The sequence below is a fragment of the Oncorhynchus gorbuscha genome, linkage group LG15 (assembly GCF_021184085.1).
Source record: "Oncorhynchus gorbuscha isolate QuinsamMale2020 ecotype Even-year linkage group LG15, OgorEven_v1.0, whole genome shotgun sequence".
Classification (NCBI taxonomy): domain Eukaryota; kingdom Metazoa; phylum Chordata; class Actinopteri; order Salmoniformes; family Salmonidae; genus Oncorhynchus; species Oncorhynchus gorbuscha.
This window is the reverse complement of record NC_060187.1, coordinates 12,508,809-12,529,124: the sequence shown is the minus strand read 5'-3', so window position 1 is coordinate 12,529,124 and position 20,316 is coordinate 12,508,809. Positions and strand designations below refer to the sequence as shown.

The following is a 20,316-nucleotide window of genomic DNA, read 5'->3' as shown; positions in this document are numbered from 1 at the left end:
AACCCTACAGATCGAGACAGACAAGAGGAGACACACAGACAGTCTAACGTGGAAACAAACCCTACAGACCTAGACAGACAAGAGGAGACACAGACAGTCTAACGTGGAAACAAACCCTACAGACCTAGACAGACAAGAGGAGACACACAGACAGTCTAGCGTTGAAACAAACCCTACAGACCTAGACAGACAAGAGGAGACATACAGACAGTCTAACGTGGAAACAAACCCTACAGACCTAGACAGACAAGAGGAGACATACAGACAGTCTAACGTGGAAACAAACCCTACAGATCGAGACAGACAAGAGGAGACACACAGACAGTCTAACGTGGAAACAAACCCTACAGACCTAGACAGACAAGAGGAGACACAGACAGTCTAACGTGGAAACAAACCCTACAGATCGAGACAGACAAGAGGAGACACACAGACAGTCTAACGTGGAAACAAACCCTACAGACCTAGACAGACAAGAGGAGACACAGACAGTCTAACGTGGAAACAAACCCTACAGACCTAGACAGACAAGAGGAGACACACAGACAGTCTAACGTTGAAACAAACCCTACAGACCTAGACAGACAAGAGGACACACACAGACAGTCTAACGTGGAAACAAACCCTACAGACCGAGACAGACAAGAGGAGACACAGACAGTCTAACGTTGAAACAAATCCTACAGACCTAGACAGACAAGAGGAGACATACAGACAGTCTAACGTGGAAACAAACCCTACAGACCTAGACAGACAAGAGGAGACACACAGACAGTCTAACGTTGAAACAAACCCTACAGACCTAGACAGACAAGAGGAGACACACAGACAGTCTAACGTGGAAACAAACCCTACAGACCTAGACAGACAAGAGGAGACATACAGACAGTCTAACGTTGAAACAAACCCTACAGACCTAGACAGACAAGAGGAGACACAGACAGTCTAACGTGGAAACAAACCCTACAGACCTAGACAGACAAGAGGAGACACACAGACAGTCTAACGTTGAAACAAACCCTACAGATCGAGACAGACAAGAGGAGACACAGACAGGTCTGACGTGGAAACAAACCCTACAGACCTAGACAGACAAGAGGGGACACACAGACAGTCTAACGTTGAAACAAACCCTACAGACCTAGACAGACAAGAGGAGACACAGACAGTCTAACATTGAAACAAACCCTACAGACCTAGACAGACAAGAGGAGACACAGACAGGTCTGACGTGGAAACAAACCCTACAGACCTAGACAGACAAGAGGGGACACACAGACAGTCTAACGTTGAAACAAACCCTACAGACCTAGACAGACAAGAGGAGACACACAGACAGGTCTGACGTTGAAACAAACCCTACAGATCGAGACAGACAAGAGGAGACACACAGACAGGTCTGACGTGGAAACAAACCCTACAGACCTAGACAGACAAGAGGAGACACAGACAGTCTAACGTTGAAACAAACCCTACAGACCTAGACAGACAAGAGGAGACACAGACAGGTCTGACGTGGAAACAAACCCTACAGATCGAGACAGACAAGAGGAGACACAGACAGGTCTGACGTGGGAACAAACCCTACAGACCTAGACAGACAAGAGGGGACACACAGACAGTCTAACGTTGAAACAAACCCTACAGATCGAGACAGACAAGAGGAGACACAGACAGGTCTGACGTGGAAACAAACCCTACAGACCTAGACAGACAAGAGGGGACACACAGACAGTCTAACGTTGAAACAAACCCTACAGACCTAGACAGACAAGAGGAGACACAGACAGTCTAACGTTGAAACAAACCCTACAGATCGAGACAGACAAGAGGAGACACAGACAGGTCTGACGTGGAAACAAACCCTACAGACCTAGACAGACAAGAGGAGACACAGACAGTCTAACGTGGAAACAAACCCTACAGATCGAGACAGACAAGAGGAGACACACAGACAGGTCTGACGTGGAAACAAACCCTACAGATCGAGACAGACAAGAGGAGACACAGACAGGTCTGACGTGGAAACAAGCCCTACAGACCGAGACAGACAAGAGGAGACACAGACAGTCTAACGTGGAAACAAACCCTACAGATCGAGACAGACAAGAGGAGACACACAGACAGGTCTGACGTGGAAACAAACCCTACAGATCGAGACAGACAAGAGGAGACACAGACAGGTCTGACGTGGAAACAAGCCCTACAGACCGAGACAGACAAGAGGAGACACAGACAGGTCTGACGTGGAAACAAGCCCTACAGACCTAGACAGACAAGAGGAGACACAGACAGGTCTGACGTGCCATGATGTTGTCTACCATGTTCAGTTGTGTCACTCTGTCCTAGGACTGGGAGACATGTCCGTTCAGGCTCCTATTCACAGTAATTATTCATCATGGTCTCATGTATATTTCACACACTGCATCATCAGCACCGTCGGCTCATTCTGGTAGAAGTCGTCATGAACTCCTCAAAGGTTTGAGTCTGAGTGAAATAAGTTGTCCTTTATGTAAGTCTGAGTGAAATAAGTTGTCCTTTATGTAAGTCTGAGTGAAATAATTGTCCTTTATGTAAGTCTGAGTGAAATAAGTTGTCCTTTATGTAAGTCTGAGTGAAATAATTGTCCTTTATGTAAGTCTGAGTGAAATAAGTTGTCCTTTATGTAAGTCTGAGTGAAATAATTGTCCTTTATGTAAGTCTGTAATTAATCTTGCTTGAATAGACTAGCATTTGAACTTGTGATGAAAATATTTTTTTTACTTTAGGGGTGTCATTTTACAAATACAATACAAACAGAGATCTGCCCTTGACCAATTTCTCTCTGTGTGTGTGTGTGTGTGTGTGTGTGTGTGTGTGTGTGTGTGTGTGTGTGTGTGTGTGTGTGTGTGTGTGTGTGTGTGTGTGTGTGTGTGTGTGTGTGTGTGTGTGTGTGTGTGTGTGTGTGTGTGTGTGTGTTCAGAATCACCTTTACTCGCCAAGTACTTTTACACAGTGAGGTGACAGACAGCCTTAGTGGGGTGACAGACAGCCTTAGTGGGGTGACAGACAGCCTTAGTGGGGTGACAGACAGCCTTAGTGGGGTGACAGACAGCCTTAGTGGGGTGACAGACAGCCTTAGTGGGGTGACAGACAGCCTTAGTGGGGTGACAGACAGCCTTAGTGGGGTGACAGACAGCCTTAGTGGGGTGACAGACAGCCTTAGTGGGGTGACAGACAGCCTTAGTGGGGTGACAGACAGCCTTAGTGGGGTGACAGACAGCCTTAGTGAGGTGACAGACAGCCTTAGTGGGGTGACAGACAGCCTTAGTGGGGTGACAGACAGCCTTAGTGGGGTGACAGACAGCCTTAGTGGGATGACAGACAGCCTTAGTGGGATGACAGACAGCCTTAGTGGGATGACAGACAGCCTTAGTCGGGTGACAGACAGCCTTAGTGGGGTGACAGACAGCCTTAGTGGGGTTTCAGACAGCCTTAGTGGTGTGACAGACAGCCTTAGTGGGGTGACAGACAGCCTTAGTGGGGTGACAGACAGCCTTAGTGGGGTGACAGACAGCCTTAGTGGGGTGACAGACAGCCTTAGTGGGGTGACAGACAGCCTTAGTGGGGTGACAGACAGCCTAGTGGGGTGACAGACAGTGGGGTGACAGACAGCCTTAGTGGGGTGACAGACAGCCTTAGTGGGGTGACAGACAGCCTTAGTGGGGTGACAGACAGCCTTAGTGGGGTGACAGACAGCCTTAGTGGGGTGACAGACAGCCTTAGTGGGGTGACAGACAGCCTTAGTGGGGTGACAGACAGCCTTAGTGGGGTGACAGACAGCCTTAGTGGGGTGACAGACAGCCTTAGTGGGGTGACAGACAGCCTTAGTGGGGTGACAGACAGCCTTAGTGGGGTGACAGACAGCCTTAGTGGGGTGACAGACAGCCTTAGTGGGGTGACAGACAGCCTTAGTGGGGTGACAGACAGCCTTAGTGGGGTGACAGACAGCCTTAGTGGGGTGACAGACAGCCTTAGTGGGGTGACAGACAGCCTTAGTGGGGTGACAGACAGCCTTAGTGGGGTGACAGACAGCTTTAGTGAGGTGACAGACAGCCTTAGTGAGGTGACAGACAGCCTTAGTGAGGTGACAGACAGCCTTAGTGAGATAACAGACAGCCTTAGTGAGGTGACAGACAGCCTTAGTGGGGTGACAGACACGTCCACACAGACAGCCCAGCGCAATCCCAGCTGTCAGTGGTCCTCCAGAGTGTGTTTCAGCCATGGCAGGATGATGTTAATATCCGTCTCTACTATTCATCCAGAGGTCTTTAAAGTGGTCCTACGCCTCACAAAGGAAAACAGGCTTCCCATGTTAAGGCACTTGACCTTTCCCATCTTGGCAAACCAAAGAGGGCAGAGTTATTAAAGTCTGACAGTGAAAAGGAAATGGTAATTTCCGAGTGAGTAAAATGATGACAATAAGGCAGACAGACTGTTTTTTTTCCCATGTTTGAATTCTGATCTCACGTTTCAAAAGCTCTGCTCGTCTCCTGTGGCAGACTGAGTGTGGTTTAATGATGAAGCTGGGGAGAGATTAAAGAGCCCCTAGCTCCCATTTCAGCTAAGCCTTTCCCTTTTATACAAATGCAAATAGCATGTCACTGCGTTAATGTCTGGGCTTACACTCACTAACTCATCAACCTAACATTATTCATCTGATATTATACCCACATCTTAAACTCAGGAAACAGAAACTAAGCTCGACTTGGAAGCTGCTGGGTGTTGAGTCAACAGAATGAACAGGTGTGGACGTGCTGTAAACAGTGTCCACTGAAACAAATAGCCTCGCTGGACTTCAGTCATTCACCTACTCTTCTATAAGGGATGCTGTCAACATGTCCTGCCTTGCATGGTGACGTGTGCTGAACCTTAGACGTTCTGATGGGTGCCAGAGAAAACCTTTAAAACCAATGAGAAATCTCCTAAGAATCAGTGAGTGTGCGAGTGTTACCCTCCTCCTGTCCAGGTGCTGCTCTCTCTGGGGACACTCTCTAGCCACCTGGCACTCTGATTGGTTACCAGGTCATTTTCTAGGAATTATAGATAAAGTATTGTGTATTTTTCATGAAAACACACACACACACACACACACACACACTAGCCTGGAGGTAAACACCATCTGGCTATCCAGGGTTGTATCCCTGAAGAGTGCAGACCAGACTACAGAGCCTCCATCTCCACTCATCAGGACTCTGTACTGTATGAGAGTGTATTCAATTCAACGATCACCTGACCAAACCAGTGAAGACAGAAACACCTGTCATGTGAACTGTGTTAATGTGTGTCATGATACAAGGTACAACACGGCTGTTACACCAGCAAACACAGCAGGCTGCCAATTCATGTTACACCAGCAAACACAGCAGGCTGCCAATTCATGTTACACCAGCAAACACAGCAGGCTGCCAATTCATGTTACACCAGCAAACACAGCAGGCTGCCAATTCATGTTACACCAGCCAATACAGCAGGATGCCAATTCATGTTACACCAGCCAATACAGCAGGATGGCAATTCATGTTACACCAGCAAACACAGCAGGCTGCCAATTCATGTTACACCAGCCAATACAGCAGGATGCCAATTCATGTTACACCAGCCAATACAGCAGGATGCCAATTCATGTTACACCAGCCAATACAGCAGGATGCCAATTCATGTTACACCAGCAAACACAGCAGGCTGCCAATTCATGTTTACACCAGCCAATACAGCAGGATGCCAATTCATGTTACACCAGCCAATACAGCAGGATGGCAATTCATGTTACACCAGCCAATACAGCAGGATGCCAATTCATGTTACACCAGCCAATACAGCAGGATGCCAATTCATGTTACACCAGCCAATACAGCAGGATGCCAATTCATGTTACACCAGCCAATACAGCAGGATGCCAATTCATGTTACACCAGCCAATACAGCAGGATGCCAATTCATGTTACACCAGCCAATACAGCAGGATGCCAATTCATGTTACACCAGCCAATACAGCAGGCTGCCAATTCATGTTACACCAGCCAATACAGCAAGATGCCAATTTATGTTACACCAGCCAATACAGCAGGATGCCAATTCATGTTACACCAGCCAATACAGCAGGCTGCCAATTCATGTTACACCAGCCAATACAGCAGGATGCCAATTCATGTTACACCAGCCAATACAGCAGGATGCCAATTCATGTTACACCAGCCAATACAGCAGGATGCCAATTCATGTTACACCAGCCAATTCATACATAAGGGAAGACACCAACATTCCATATTGAGCAATGGCTTCAGGCTGACAGTATATTAAAATGGGCCATTCAGGCTTTAGGTGACTATGGCTTCAGGCTGACAGTATATTAAAATGGGCCATTCAGGCTTTAGGTGACTATGGCTTCAGGCTGACGGTATATTAAAATGGGCCATTCAGGCTTTAGGTGACTATGGCTTCAGGCTGACAGTATATTAAAATGGGCCATTCAGGCTTTAGGTGACTATGGCTTCAGGCTGACGGTATATTAAAATGGGCCATTCAGGCTTTAGGTGACTATGGCTTCAGGCTGACGGTATATTAAAATGGGCCATTCAGGCTTTAGGTGACTATGGCTTCAGGCTGACTGTATATTAAAATGGGCCATTCAGGCTTTAGGTGACTATGGCTTCAGGCTGACGGTATATTAAAATGGGCCATTCAGGCTTTAGGTGACTATGGCTTCAGGCTGACAGTATATTAAAATGGGCCATTCAGGCTTTAGGTGACTATGGCTTCAGGCTGACGGTATATTAAAATGGGCCATTCAGGCTTTAGGTGACTATGGCTTCAGGCTGACGGTATATTAAAATGGGCCATTCAGGCTTTAGGTGACTATGGCTTCAGGCTGACTGTATATTAAAATGGGCCATTCAGGCTTTAGGTGACTATGGCTTCAGGCTGACAGTATATTAAAATGGGCCATTCAGGCTTTAGGTGACTATGGCTTCAGGCTGACGGTATATTAAAATGGGCCATTCAGGCTTTAGGTGACTATGGCTTCAGGCTGACAGTATATAAATGGGCCATTCAGGCTTTAGGTTGCATCGATATCATAGCCATTAGCTACAGTAAAGGAGAAGATAGGTTCAGGTGTTTCACAATTAAGCATATTTACTGAAACTGAATAACTAATGTAATTCAAATATATAAAACAGATCCAAACTCCTCTTTAGCAAGACAGAGAGACAGACAGGAAAATGATAAATAAAAGTGGTTGTTGTTTACTGGAAGCTGACAAGCCTATTACTGAGGTTTCTGTAGCTAGCTGCTGTAATTATACTAGAAGATAAACCAGGAGAAGAGAAGGGGAGCGGGGTCAAACCAGGAGAGAGGGGGAGCGGGGTCAAACTAGGAGAGAGGGGGAGCGGGCTCAAACCAGGAGAGAGGGGGAGTGGGGTCAAACTAGGAGAGAGGGGGAGCGGGGTCAAACCAGGAGAGAGGGGGAGCGGGGTCAAACCAGGAGAGAGGGAGAGCGGGGTCAAACTAGGAGAGAGGGGGAGCAGGGTCAAACTAGGAGGGGAGCGGGGTCAAACCAGGAGAGAGGGGAGCGGGGTCAAACCAGGAGAGAAGGGGAGCGGGGTCAAACCGGGAGAGAGGGGGAGCGGGATAAAACCAGGAGGGGAGCGGGTTCAAACCAGGAGAGAAGGGGAGCGGGTTCAAACCAGGAGAGAAGGGGAGCGGGGTCAAACCAGGAGAGAGGGGGAGCGGGATCAAACCAGGAGAGAAGGGGAGCGGGGTCAAACCAGGAGAGAGGGGAGCGGGGTCAAACCAGGAGAGAGGGCGAGCGGGGTCAAACCAGGTAAGAAGCGGAGCGGGGTCAAACCAGGGGAGAGGGGGAGCGGGATCAAACCTGGAGAGGGGGGAGCGGGGTCAAACCAGGAGAGAAGGGGAGCGGGGTCAAACCAGGAGAGAGGGGGAGCGGGGTCAAACCAGGAGAGAGGGCGAGCGGGGTCAAACCAGGTAAGAAGCGGAGCGGGGTCAAACCAGGGGAGAGGGGGAGCGGGGTCAAACTAGGAGAGAGGGGGAGCAGGGTCAAACTAGGAGGGGAGCGGGATAAAACCAGGAGAGAGGGGGAGCAGGGTCAAACCAGGAGAGAAGGGGAGCGGGGTCAAACCAGAGAGAGGGGGAGCGGGATAAAACCAGGAGGGGAGCGGGTTCAAACCAGGAGAGAAGGGGAGCGGGTTCAAACCAGGAGAGAAGGGGAGCGGGGTCAAACCAGGAGAGAGGGGGAGCGGGATCAAACCAGGAGAGAAGGGGAGCGGGGTCAAACCAGGAGAGAGGGGGAGCGGGGTCAAACCAGGAGAGAGGGCGAGCGGGGTCAAACCAGGTAAGAAGCGGAGCGGGGTCAAACCAGGGGAGAGGGGGAGCGGGATCAAACCTGGAGAGGGGGAGCGGGGTCAAACCAGGAGAGAAGGGGAGCGGGGTCAAACCAGGAGAGAGGGGGAGCGGGGTCAAACCAGGAGAGAGGGCGAGCGGGGTCAAACCAGGTAAGAAGCGGAGCGGGGTCAAACCAGGGGAGAGGGGAGCGGGATCAAACCTGGAGAGGGGGAGCGGGGTCAAACCAGGAGAGAGGAGGAGCGGGGTCAAACCAGGAGAGAAGGGGAGCGGGGTCAAACCAGGGGAGAGGGGGAGCGGGGTCAAACCAGGAGAGAAGGGGAGCGGGGTCAAACCAGGGGAGAGGGGGAGCGGGGTCAAACTAGGAGAGAAGCGGAGCGGGGTCAAACCAGGGGAGAGGGAGAGCGGGGTCAAACCAGGAGAGAAGGGGAGCGGGGTCAAACCAGGAAAGAAGGGCAGCGGGGTCAAACCAGGAGAGAAGGGGAGCGGGATCAAACTAGGAGAGAGGGCGAGCGGGGTCAAACCAGGAGAGAAGGGGAGCGGGGTCAAAATCAGGAGAGAGGGCGAGCGGGATCAAACCAGGAGAGAGGGCGAGCGGGGTCAAACCAGGAGAGAGGGCGAGCGGGGTCAAACCAGGAGAGAGGAGGAGCGGGGTCAAACCAGGAGAGAAGGGGAGCGGGGTCAAACCAGGAGAGAGGGGGAGCGGGGTCAAACCAGGAGAGAAGGGGAGCGGGGTCAAACCAGGAGAGAGGGGGAGCGGGGTCAAACCAGGAGAGAGGGGGAGCGGGGTCAAACCAGGAGAGAGGGGGAGCGGGGTCAAACCAGGAGAGAGGGGGAGCGGGGTCAAACCAGGAGAGAAGGGGAGCGGGGTCAAACCAGGAGAGAAGGGGAGCCGATGGGGTCTGATATCAAGCAGAGGAGAACTTTAATAAACTGGCTAATGAGAAATATAATAAACTATGATCATTTGTTCGTCTAAGATTGCTCTGCAGGTCATATTTCCAGTTTAGAAATTGCTTCTACAATTTCCTGTGGGCTGCATTAAATCAAATCAAATGTATTTATATAGCCCTTTGTACAGAAACCCAGCCTAAAACCCCAAACAGCAAGCAATGCAGGTGTAGAAGCAATAGCTGTGGATACATTCAAAAATTCTATATTTTTTACAAGCCTCTTATTATGTCATTCACACAAGCCACAATGAACCGGTTTTACTAATCTGATAAACAGCTTCTCAGTGAGACGTGACAAGCCAACTCCTCATGTTATCACTGTCACAGACGGAGTCATTACCAATCACACACACCATTAGTTGGTATTTGCGTGGACGGTCGTTGGCTACTTAATATTTTAATTCCTTGTTTTGACAAAAACCTAAAACTTTCCCTGGCCTCTCAGTTACCCTGTAATGTTATTGTGAACCAGCTTGCTATAGACCAAGCTGTGAGTGTGTAGAACAACATGCAGTAATAGATTGTATACTGTGCCAACACAACCCAATGCTGAGAACTCAGATTTGATAATACTGCCATCTACGGGTGCATTGAACACCCGAAGACAGTATTTTATGGAGGTACAGGAATGTACCAGCACTTCCATACACATCCAGTAGGTGTCGCCCTAGTGCTGCGATAGCTTGTAACAACCATACAGTCTATGGATGCAACACACCCAACTGTAGGGGTAGACACAGTGTGTGGCTCTCAGTGTGGTGTATGGGCAGACAGACCGTGGGTGTGTGTGTGTGCTGAGTGGGTGTCAGTGTGGTGTATGGGCAGACAGACCGTGGGTGTATGTGTGTGCTGAGTGGGTGTCAGTGTGGTGTATGGGCAGACAGACCGTGGGTGTGTGTGTGTGCGGAGTGGCTCTCAGTGTAGTGTATGGGCAGACAGACCGTGGGTGTATGTGTGTGCTGAGTGGGTGTCAGTGTGGTGTATGGGCAGACAGACCGTGGGTGTATGTGTGTGCTGAGTGGGTGTCAGTGTGGTGTATGGGCAAACAGACCGTGGGTGTATGTGTGTGCTGAGTGGCTCTCAGTGTAGTGTATGGGCAGACAGACCGTGGGTGTATGTGTGTGCTGAGTGGGTGTCAGTGTGGTGTATGGGAAGACAGACCGTGGGTGTATGTGTGTGCTGAGTGGGTGTCAGTGTGGTGTATGGGCAGACAGACCGTGGGTGTATGTGTGTGCTGAGTGGGTGTCAGTGTGGTGTATGGGCAGACAGACCGTGGGTGTGTGTGTGTGCGGAGTGGCTCTCAGTGTAGTGTATGGGCAGACAGACCGTGGGTGTATGTGTGTGCTGAGTGGGTGTCAGTGTGGTGTATGGGCAGACAGACCGTGGGTGTATGTGTGTGCTGAGTGGGTGTCAGTGTGGTGTATGGGCAAACAGACCGTGGGTGTATGTGTGTGCTGAGTGGCTCTCAGTGTAGTGTATGGGCAGACAGACCGTGGGTGTGTGTGTGTGCTGAGTGGGTGTCAGTGTGGTGTATGGGAAGACAGACCGTGGGTGTATGTGTGTGCTGAGTGGCTCTCAGTGTAGTGTATGGGCAGACAGACCGTGTGTGTGTGTGCTGAGTGGGTGTCAGTGAGGGCAGAGCAACCAGCTCCTGACTGGTGGATACAGACAGCCTGACTCATCAGTCTGCCTGCCTGCCTGCATAGAAGAGCAATAGTGGACAGCACTGTGTACTGCCTGGCTAGATGGATGGAGCTGTTCACCATAGATGGAGCAATAGTGGACAGCACTGTGTACTGCCTGGCTAGATGGATGGAGCTGTTCACCATAGATGGAGCAATAGTGGACAGCACTGTGTACTGCCTGGCTAGATGGATGGAGCTGTTCACCATAGATGGAGCAATAGTGGACAGCACTGTGTACTGCCTGGCTAGATGGATGGAGCTGTTCACCATAGATGGAGCAATAGTGGACAGCACTGTGTACTGCCTGGCTAGATGGATGGAGCTGTTCACCATAGATGGAGCAATAGTGGACAGCACTGTGTACTGCCTGGCTAGATGGATGGAGCTGTTCACCATAGATGGAGCAATAGTGGACAGCACTGTGTACTGCCTGGCTAGATGGATGGAGCTGTTCACCATAGATGGAGCAATAGTGGACAGCACTGTGTACTGCCTGGCTAGATGGATGGAGCTGTTCACCATAGAAGAGCAATCAAATGGAGAAGTTAGAAAATACTGATGATTAATACAGAGCTTCATCCTTATTGATTTATAGGGACGGGGGATAAACAAGGAATCATTTAGTCAGTAAGTCATCACTGTGTGTCTCTAGGAATGAATATAGTTTGAGTATGTGTTGTGTCTGTTGTGTGTGTCTGTTGTGTGTGTGTCTGCTGCGTGTGTCTGTTGTGTGTGTTGTGTGTGTGTCTGCTGCGTGTGTCTGTTGTGTGTGTGTGTTGTGTGTCTGTTGTGTGTGTGTGTTGTGTGTCTGCTGCATGTGTGTGTCTGCTGCGTGTGTCTGTTGTGTGTGTGTCTGCTGCGTGTGTCTGCTGCGTGTGTCTGCTGCGTGTGTCTGCTGCGTGTGTCTGCTGCGTGTGTCTGCTGCGTGTGTCTGCTGCGTGTGTCTGCTGCGTGTGTCTGCTGCGTGTGTCTGCTGCGTGTGTCTGCTGCGTGTGTCTGCTGCGTGTGTCTGCTGCGTGTGTCTGCTGCGTGTGTGTGTCTGATGTGTGTGTGTGTCTGATGTGTGTGTGTGTCTGATGTGTGTGTGTGTCTGATGTGTGTGTGTGTGTCTGCTGCGTGTGTCTGCTGCATGTGTGTGTCTGCTGCATGTGTGTGTCTGCTGCATGTGTGTGTCTGCTGCATGTGTGTGTCTGCTGCATGTGTGTGTCTGCTGCATGTGTGTGTGTCTGCTGCATGTGTGTGTGTCTGATGTGTGTGTGTGTCTGATGTGTGTGTGTGTCTGATGTGTGTGTGTGTGTCTGCTGCGTGTGTCTGCTGCATGTGTGTGTCTGCTGCATGTGTGTGTCTGCTGCATGTGTGTGTCTGCTGCATGTGTGTGTCTGCTGCATGTGTGTGTCTGCTGCATGTGTGTGTCTGCTGCATGTGTGTGTGTCTGCTGCGTGTGTGTGTGTCTGCTGCGTGTGTGTGTCTGCTGCGTGTGTGTTGTGTGTGTGTCTGCTGCGTGTGTCTGCTGCGTGTGTCTGTTGTGCGTGTGTCAGATGTGTGTGTGTGCAGTAGCAGTACACACCAGTCCTGCAGTGAGTGATGGTGCAGACTGGCCCAGGGACTGGTTCCTCATGCGGAGCAGGTTGTTGGGGGGTTCTCCAGGAGGCTGCCAGGCTAGCTGACTCACCCCACCCTGCAAACTGCTGGACAGGGGCAGGAGCTGCTTACCTAGGGGGGAGGAAGAACAAGACAACCAGGCTCAAATACTGAACAACAGTGTGTGTGTGTGTGTGTGTGTGTGTGTGTGTGTGTGTGTGTGTGTGTGTGTGTGTGTGTGTGTGTGTGTGTGTGTGTGTGTGTGTGTGTGTGTGTGTGTGTGTGTGTGTGTGTGTGTGTGTGTGTGTGTGTGTGTGTGTGTGTGTGTGTGTGTGTGTGTCTCACCGGTCATAGCCATGCTGCTACGGCGAGCGTGGCCGTCATCCTGGCTGAGCTGTCGGTGTAGTTTTGTCTTATTGGCGGCGGGGGACAGGTCAGGGTTACTCAACTTCCTGAACAACAGGGGAGGGGGCGCAGCAAACTCCTTCTACAGAGAGAGAGCGAGAGATGGAAGGGAAGAGAGGGAGGATGGAGAGACGAGCAGAGAGAGGGAGAGACGAGCAGAGAGAGGGAGAGCGGGACGGGGAGGGAAAGGAGAGAGAGTAGGAGAGAGAGGTATTGGGAGGGAAAGGAGAGAGAGGTATTGGGAGGGAAAGGAGAGAGAGGTATTGGGAGGGAAAGGAGAGAGAGTAGGAGAGAGGGATTGGGAGGGAAAGGAGAGAGAGTAGGAGAGAGGTATTGGGAGGGAAAGGAGAGAGAGTAGGAGAGAGGTATTGGGAGGGAAAGGAGAGAGAGGTATTGGGAGGGAAAGGAGAGAGAGGTATTGGGAGGGAAAGGAGAGAGAGGTATTGGGAGGGAAAGGAGAGAGAGGTATTGGGAGGGAAAGGAGAGAGAGGTATTGGGAGGGAAAGGAGAGAGAGGTATTGGGAGGGAAAGGAGAGAGAGGTATTGGGAGGGAAAGGAGAGAGGTATTGGGAGGGAAAGGAGAGAGAGGTATTGGGAGGGAAAGGAGAGAGGTATTGGGAGGGAAAGGAGAGAGGTATTGGGAGGGAAAGGAGAGAGAGTAGGAGAGAGAGGGATTGGGAGGGAAAGGAGAGAGAGTAGGAGAGAGAGGGATTGGGAGGAAAAGGAGAGAGAGTAGGAGAGAGAGGGATTGGGAGGAAAAGGAGAGAGAGTGATTGGGAGGAAAAGGAGAGAGAGTAGGAGAGAGAGGGATTGGGAGGAAAAGGAGAGAGAGTAGGAGAGAGAGGGATTGGGAGGAAAAGGAGAGAGAGTAGTAGAGAGAGGGATTGGGAGGAAAAGGAGAGAGAGTAGGAGAGAGAGGGATTGGGAGGAAAAGGAGAGAGAGTAGGAGAGAGAGGGATTGGGAGGAAAAGGAGAGAGAGTAGGAGAGAGAGGGAGGGAAAGGAGAGGAAGAAGAGAACAAAAGACAGGCCTATTAAAACAATTAGCTCCAATCCCAACAAGTAAAGTAAGCTGTCCCAGTCCACGTGAGTATCCATCTCTGAAGCTATTCAACAGTGAAGTAACACCAGCGCAAAGCCAACCAGACCCCAGTCAGTCAGTAAACGGCCCCTGGCCAACCAAACCCCAGTCAGTCAGTAAACGGCTCCTGGCCAACCAAACCCCAGTCAGTCAGTAAACGGCTCCTGGCCAACCAAACCCCAGTCAGTCAGTAAACGGCCCCTGGCCAACCAAACCCCAGTCAGTCAGTAAACGGCTCCTGGCCAACCAAACCCCAGTCAGTCAGTAAACGGCTCCTGGCCAACCAAACCCCAGTCAGTCAGTAAACGGCTCCTGGCCAACCAAACCCCAGTCAGTCAGTAAACGGCCCCTGGCCAACCAAACCCCAGTCAGTCAGTAAACGGCTCCTGGCCAACCAAACCCCAGTCAGTCAGTAAACGGCCCCTGGCCAACCAAACCCCAGTCAGCAAATGGCCCCTGGAGGCCCTTGGCCAACCAAACCAGTCAGTCAGTAAATGGCCCCTGGATGCCCCTGGACACAGCAAGGCCATAGAGTGCAGAAAAAACACAGACACTGGAGCCACTGCTAACAGCGCCTCTACACACACACATCCCATAAAACACTGATCAAACAGGGGTTTAAAGCACAAACACAGGACATCTGATTTTAAAATCAGTTGTAAAGGGGTGGACAGTTCCTGAAATGAGATCTTGATTTAGTCTGTTGAGACCAGAGAGAGGCACATGGAGGATGTGATATACAGCCAAGTTAGATGAGTAAGGCCTATTTGTTTTTCTTCGATGGCCTCAGAAACATCCGTCACTGTGGAAACCTGGCTTGGCTGAGGTCACTTCCTCTCCCCAGCCAACAGACCAACCCCTGGCGTCGTAAGGAGGAGTGGTCCAGAAACATCTGGAGTGTCAGACCACCACCCCTCAGGGTGGGCTTATTTAGTTAGTTTTCCGAAATATGCTATCTTCAAAAAGCAAGAAAGTTGGCGCAGATGTATCATTCAGGCCAGGTGCTTGCAATCATGACGAGACAAATAGCTAATGTTAGCGAGCTAGTGAAATTACAACGTGTGACTAAAACCAGTGCGGCAAGCAGTTGCCTGCATAAACGTTTTCAGTCATCATGGCATGCCATTTGCAGTTGAAATGCATAGCCAATACATGTTTTATTGAATAACAGCAAAAATTGTCGTAATGAACAGCTAGCTTGTACTTGTCATAATATACTCTCATTGCGAGGTTGCCAAAAAACAGGGCTGTACAACTCCGTTCCTGGAGAGCTGCCGTCCTGTAGGTTTTCACTCCAATCCTAACCTAGCACACCTGATTCTAATAATTAGCTGGTTGACAAGATGAATCAGGACAGCTACAACAATGGTTTAAGTGAAAACCTCCAGGAACATGGTTGGAGAGCCCTGCCATAAAGTTACATGATCTTTGGCTGTTGTAAACACTAGTAAATCTACTCTAGATAAATGCTGATGCTGCCGACCTAGTGGGGGCATTACGAACTGCATGTTGCTGCATTTCAATGCTTATTTGTGAACAGTGCAGTTTCTGATAGAGTTGAATTCATTCAACCAGCCACGCGTTGTGGTTTAGCACAAATACTTTTGCATACTTCTCATCCACTGCCATAGATACACATCTTTCAGTTGAACCTAAAGAAGGTATTTTGTATTTACTGTCGTATTTATAAAGGACATTAGAGGTCGACCGATTAATCGGAATGGCCGATTAATTAGGGCCGATTTCAAGTTTTCATAACAATCGGAAAATCGGGGGTTTTGGACACCGATTTGGCCAATTTTTTAATTTATTTTTTTACACCTTTATTTAATCTTTTTTAACTTGGCAAGTCAGTTCAGAACACATTCTTATTTTCAATGACTGACTAGGAACGGTGGGTTAACTGTCTCGTTCAGGGGCAGAACAACAATTTTTTACCTTGTCAGCTCCGGGGATTCCATCTTGCAACCTTACAGTTAACTAGTCCAACGCTCTAACCATCTGATTACATTGCACTCCACGGGGGAGACTGCCTGTTACGCGAATGCAGTAAATCAAGGTATGTTGCTAGCTAGCATTCAATTTATCTTATAAAAAACAATCAATCAATCATAATCACTAGTTAACTACACATGGTTGATGATATTACTAGTTTATCTAGCGTGTCCTGCGTTGCATATAATCGATGCGGTGCGTATCGTTGCTCCAATGTGTACCTAACCATAAACACCAATGCCTTTCTTAAAATCAATAAACAGAAGTATATTTTTTAAACCTGCATATTTAGCTAAAATAAATCCAGATTAGCAGGCAATATTAACCTGGTGAAATTGTGTCACTTCTCTTGCATTCACTGCACGCAGAGTCAGGTTATACAGTTTGGGCCGCCTAATTTGCCATAATTTTACGTAATTATGACATAACATTGAAGGTTGTGTAATGTAACTGGAATATTTAGACTTATGGATGCCACCAATTAGATAAAATACGGAACGGTTCCGTATTTCACTGAAAGAATAAAAGTCTTGTTTTCGATATGATAGTTTCCGGATTCGGCTATATTAATGACCTAAGGCTCGTACTTCTGTGTGTTATTATGTTGTAACTAAGTCTATGATTTGATAGAGCAGTCTGACTGAGCGGTGGTAGGCAGTAGCAGGCTCGTAAGCATTCATTCAAACAGCACTTTCATACATTTGCCAGCAGCTGTTTATGACTTCAAGCCTAACAACTCCCGAGATTAGGCTCGTGTAACCGATGTGAAATGGCTAGCTAGTTAGCGGGGTGCGCACTAATAGCGTTCCAAACGTCACTCGCTCTGAGACTTGGAGTAGTTGTCCCTCTTGCTCTGCAAGGGCTGCGGCTTTTGTGGAGCGATGGGTAACGCTGCTTCAAGGGTGGCTGTTGTCGTTGTGTTCCTGGTTCAAGCCCAGGAGCGAGGAAATAGGCAATACTAAAGTGCCTATAAGAACATCCAATAGTCAAAGGTTAATGAAATACAAATGGTATAGAGAGAAATAGTCCTATAATAACTACAACCTAAAACTTCTTACCTGGGAATATTGAAGACTCATGTTAAAAGGAACCACCAGCTTTCATATGTTCTCATGTTCTGAGCAAGGAACTTAAACGTTAGCTTTCTTACATAGCACATATTGCACTTTTACTTTCTTCTCCAACACTTTGTATTTGCATTATTTAAACCAAATTGAACATATTTCATTATGTATGTGAGGCTAAATTGATTTTATTGATATATTATATTAAGTTAAAATAAGTGTTCATTCAGTATTGTTGTAATTGTCATTATTACAAATGTTAAAAAATGAAAATCGTCCGATTGATCGGCATCTGCTTTTTTTGGTCCTCCAATAATCGGTATTGGTGTTTGAAAAAAATCATAATCGGTCGACCTCTAAAGGACATAGTTGCTTTTTGGTGGATATCCTGTAAACCACAAATGAAATGTTATTAAATAATGTTAATTGTAATATTTAGTTATGATTTGTCATAATTTAGAGCAGTGGTCACCAACCAGTCGATCACCAAATATTTCTGTTAAAAAAAATAATTTAAAAAACTACGATAAAGCCTTGTGTTGCCATTTTTTTTTTAATGAATTTCGCACTGTTGACAGTGGGTGGACTTGATTCAGCAGCCCTGGCGTAGGGAAGGCAAAGTGTTCCCATTTTCAACCATTTCATGTTTCTGAAGGCAGCCTCCTTGCTGCTGCCTCCCCCTCAGACAGACCATCAGAAGCATATCAGTCCAGTAAAAAAAAAATATATATATATATATATATATATATTATGTTCACTCAGCTGTGCCTCACAAGTAATAAAACAAATGATATATTACCAGTATGATCATTTACCTACATGTTTTTATTATAATTTCAAAATGGTCTGAGAAGAACAAAATTGGCAGTGCAATTTAAACAGTTAATATGCTACAGAACTATTTTTAATTGGTGAATTTTAATTGATGAATGTTGCATAGGCTTGCGTTTTTTAAGCGGGGGATCTGGGCTCGGAAAGGGATCTGGACTCGGAAAGGGATCTGGACTCGGAAAGGGATCTGGACTCGGAAAGGGATCTGGACTCGGAAAGGGATCTGGACTCGGAAAGGGATCTGGACTCGGAAAGGGATCTGGACTCGGAAAGGGATCTGGACTCAGAAAAGGTTGGTGGCCACTGATTTAGAGTATCTGTTTATTCTACCTTTTTTTTAACAAGAGTTTTGCCTCCCATAAAATCAGTATCAGACCCAAAAATCCCATATCGGTCATGCTCTAATCCTAACAATCACAGAGCAACCCAGAGGAATACAACTGCAACAACACACACTGACACCTGCCATTCAATAGTTCAATCTGTGTCTATGACTCCAACAACAAGCTATTGTATGGCCTTTGTGATTCACAACAAACAAAGGCACATTATGAAACATCACCAGTCTGACTAACATTTCCTTGTGCATGATGGGGCAGAATCAGAGCAGGTCTCCCTGTTCAGTAATACTGCAATCTCCCTAGGGCAGCATTTCCATCCAGCCATGGAGCCCCAGCCCTGGTCAGGTCTGGTCAGGTCCCGACAGAGAGACGAGCACCAGGCAGGACCAGAGGAAGGGGGGTAAGGGGCAGGGACTGTGGCTGAAGAGAGTAAGGGTTGGAGATGATAATCAGCTTGGGCTGTGGTGAGAGACAGAAAAGCAGGCAGGCACAGGAAAACGGAAGCAGGGAGGAGAGCTTCATGTACAGCATGTTCAAGTTCCTCCACCACTGCATTTCACTCCTTCACACATAGGTGGTATAGTCAGGCTTCAGATGTTGAGGAAAAATAAAAGCTGGGAAATTAACACATACAGGTAACTGCCAATATAAAGGAAACGCCAACATAGTGTCTTAATAGGGCGTTGGGCCACAACGAGCCGCCAGAACAGCTTCAATACACCTTGGCATATATTCTGTGTCTGGAATTCTATTGGAGGGATGCGACACCATTCTTCCACAATAAATTCTATAATTTGGTGTTTTATTGATCGTTGTGGAAAACGTTGTCTCAGGTGCCACTCCAGAATCTCCCATAAGTGTTCAATTGGGTTGCATGACACACACACACACACACACACACACACACACACACACACACACACACACACACACACACACACACACACACACACACACACACACACACACACACACACACACACACACACACACACACACACACACACACACACACTAAACCCCCTTTACTAATTTAAGTTCTAAGATCTCTTCTTCTAGCCATGGTAGCCAATATAATGGGCAACTGGTCATTTTTATACATGACCCTAAGCATGGGATGCTAATTGCTCAATTAACTCAGAAACCACACCTATGTGAAAGCACCTGCTTTCATTATCCTTTGTATACCTCATTTACTCAAGTGTTTCCTTAATTTTGGCAGTTACCTTTACAATCAGCTTTTAAGGGCATTAGATATTTAACAGGGGATTTCAGTGTGTAAACCAGCGTAGTTGGGTATGTCCTTTTGCCCCAGGGGGTTCTGTAGAGGAGGGTACTGGAGCCGACAGCAGCTAGTGTTAACAGGCACACGCTCTCCCACCCTCTCTTTTTCTCTCCCCGGTGAAAGCTCCTTACGCTTGGCTCACGTTACTCCTTTGTGGCGTTGCATGACTCCTCATCTTCTTTTCTCTACCTCCTTCCTCTCCACTTTTCTCTGGTCCAGATGTTTTCCGTAGTGAGTGGTCTCATCACTGGTTCCTGGCAGAGTGTCTCCTTCCTGCCCCCTCAACCAAGGTTTCTCCACTGAGGTTTCCTCTGGGCCGCTCCAACCGTCATACTGACTTACCCTGGCTGACACCCCGCTGCCTCAATGGGTCATACGCAACAGCCTGAGACTGAGCAGCCGGACTACTAGGCAGGCAGCCAGACTACTCGGCAGACAGCCAGACTACTAGGCAGACAGCCAGACTACTAGGCAGACAGCCAGACTACTAGGCAGGCAGCCAGACTACTAGGCAGGCAGCGAGACTACTAGGCAGGCAGCGAGACTACTCGGCAGGCAGCGAGACTACTCGGCAGGCAGCGAGACTACTCGGCAGACAGCGAGACTACTCGGCAGACAGCGAGACTACTCGGCAGACAGCGAGACTACTAGGCAGCGAGACTACTAGGCAGCGAGACTACTAGGCAGCGAGACTAC

General features: G+C 48.6%; 1 protein-coding gene across 7 annotated transcripts in view; it reads right to left on the bottom strand.

Annotated features, from left to right (window-relative positions):
- The window catches only part of mast2 (microtubule associated serine/threonine kinase 2), a 303,372-nt gene that overhangs the window by 222,228 nt on the left and 60,828 nt on the right, over positions 1-20,316 (bottom strand). For all 7 annotated transcript variants that reach the window (XM_046300154.1, XM_046300155.1, XM_046300156.1 and 4 more), the window contains exons 2-3: positions 12,965-13,106; positions 12,606-12,751 (exon numbers count right to left, since the gene is read on the bottom strand). In XM_046300154.1, the coding sequence (XP_046156110.1) occupies positions 12,606-12,751; positions 12,965-13,106 (288 nt within the window). The remainder of the gene's footprint in view (positions 1-12,605; positions 12,752-12,964; positions 13,107-20,316) is intronic.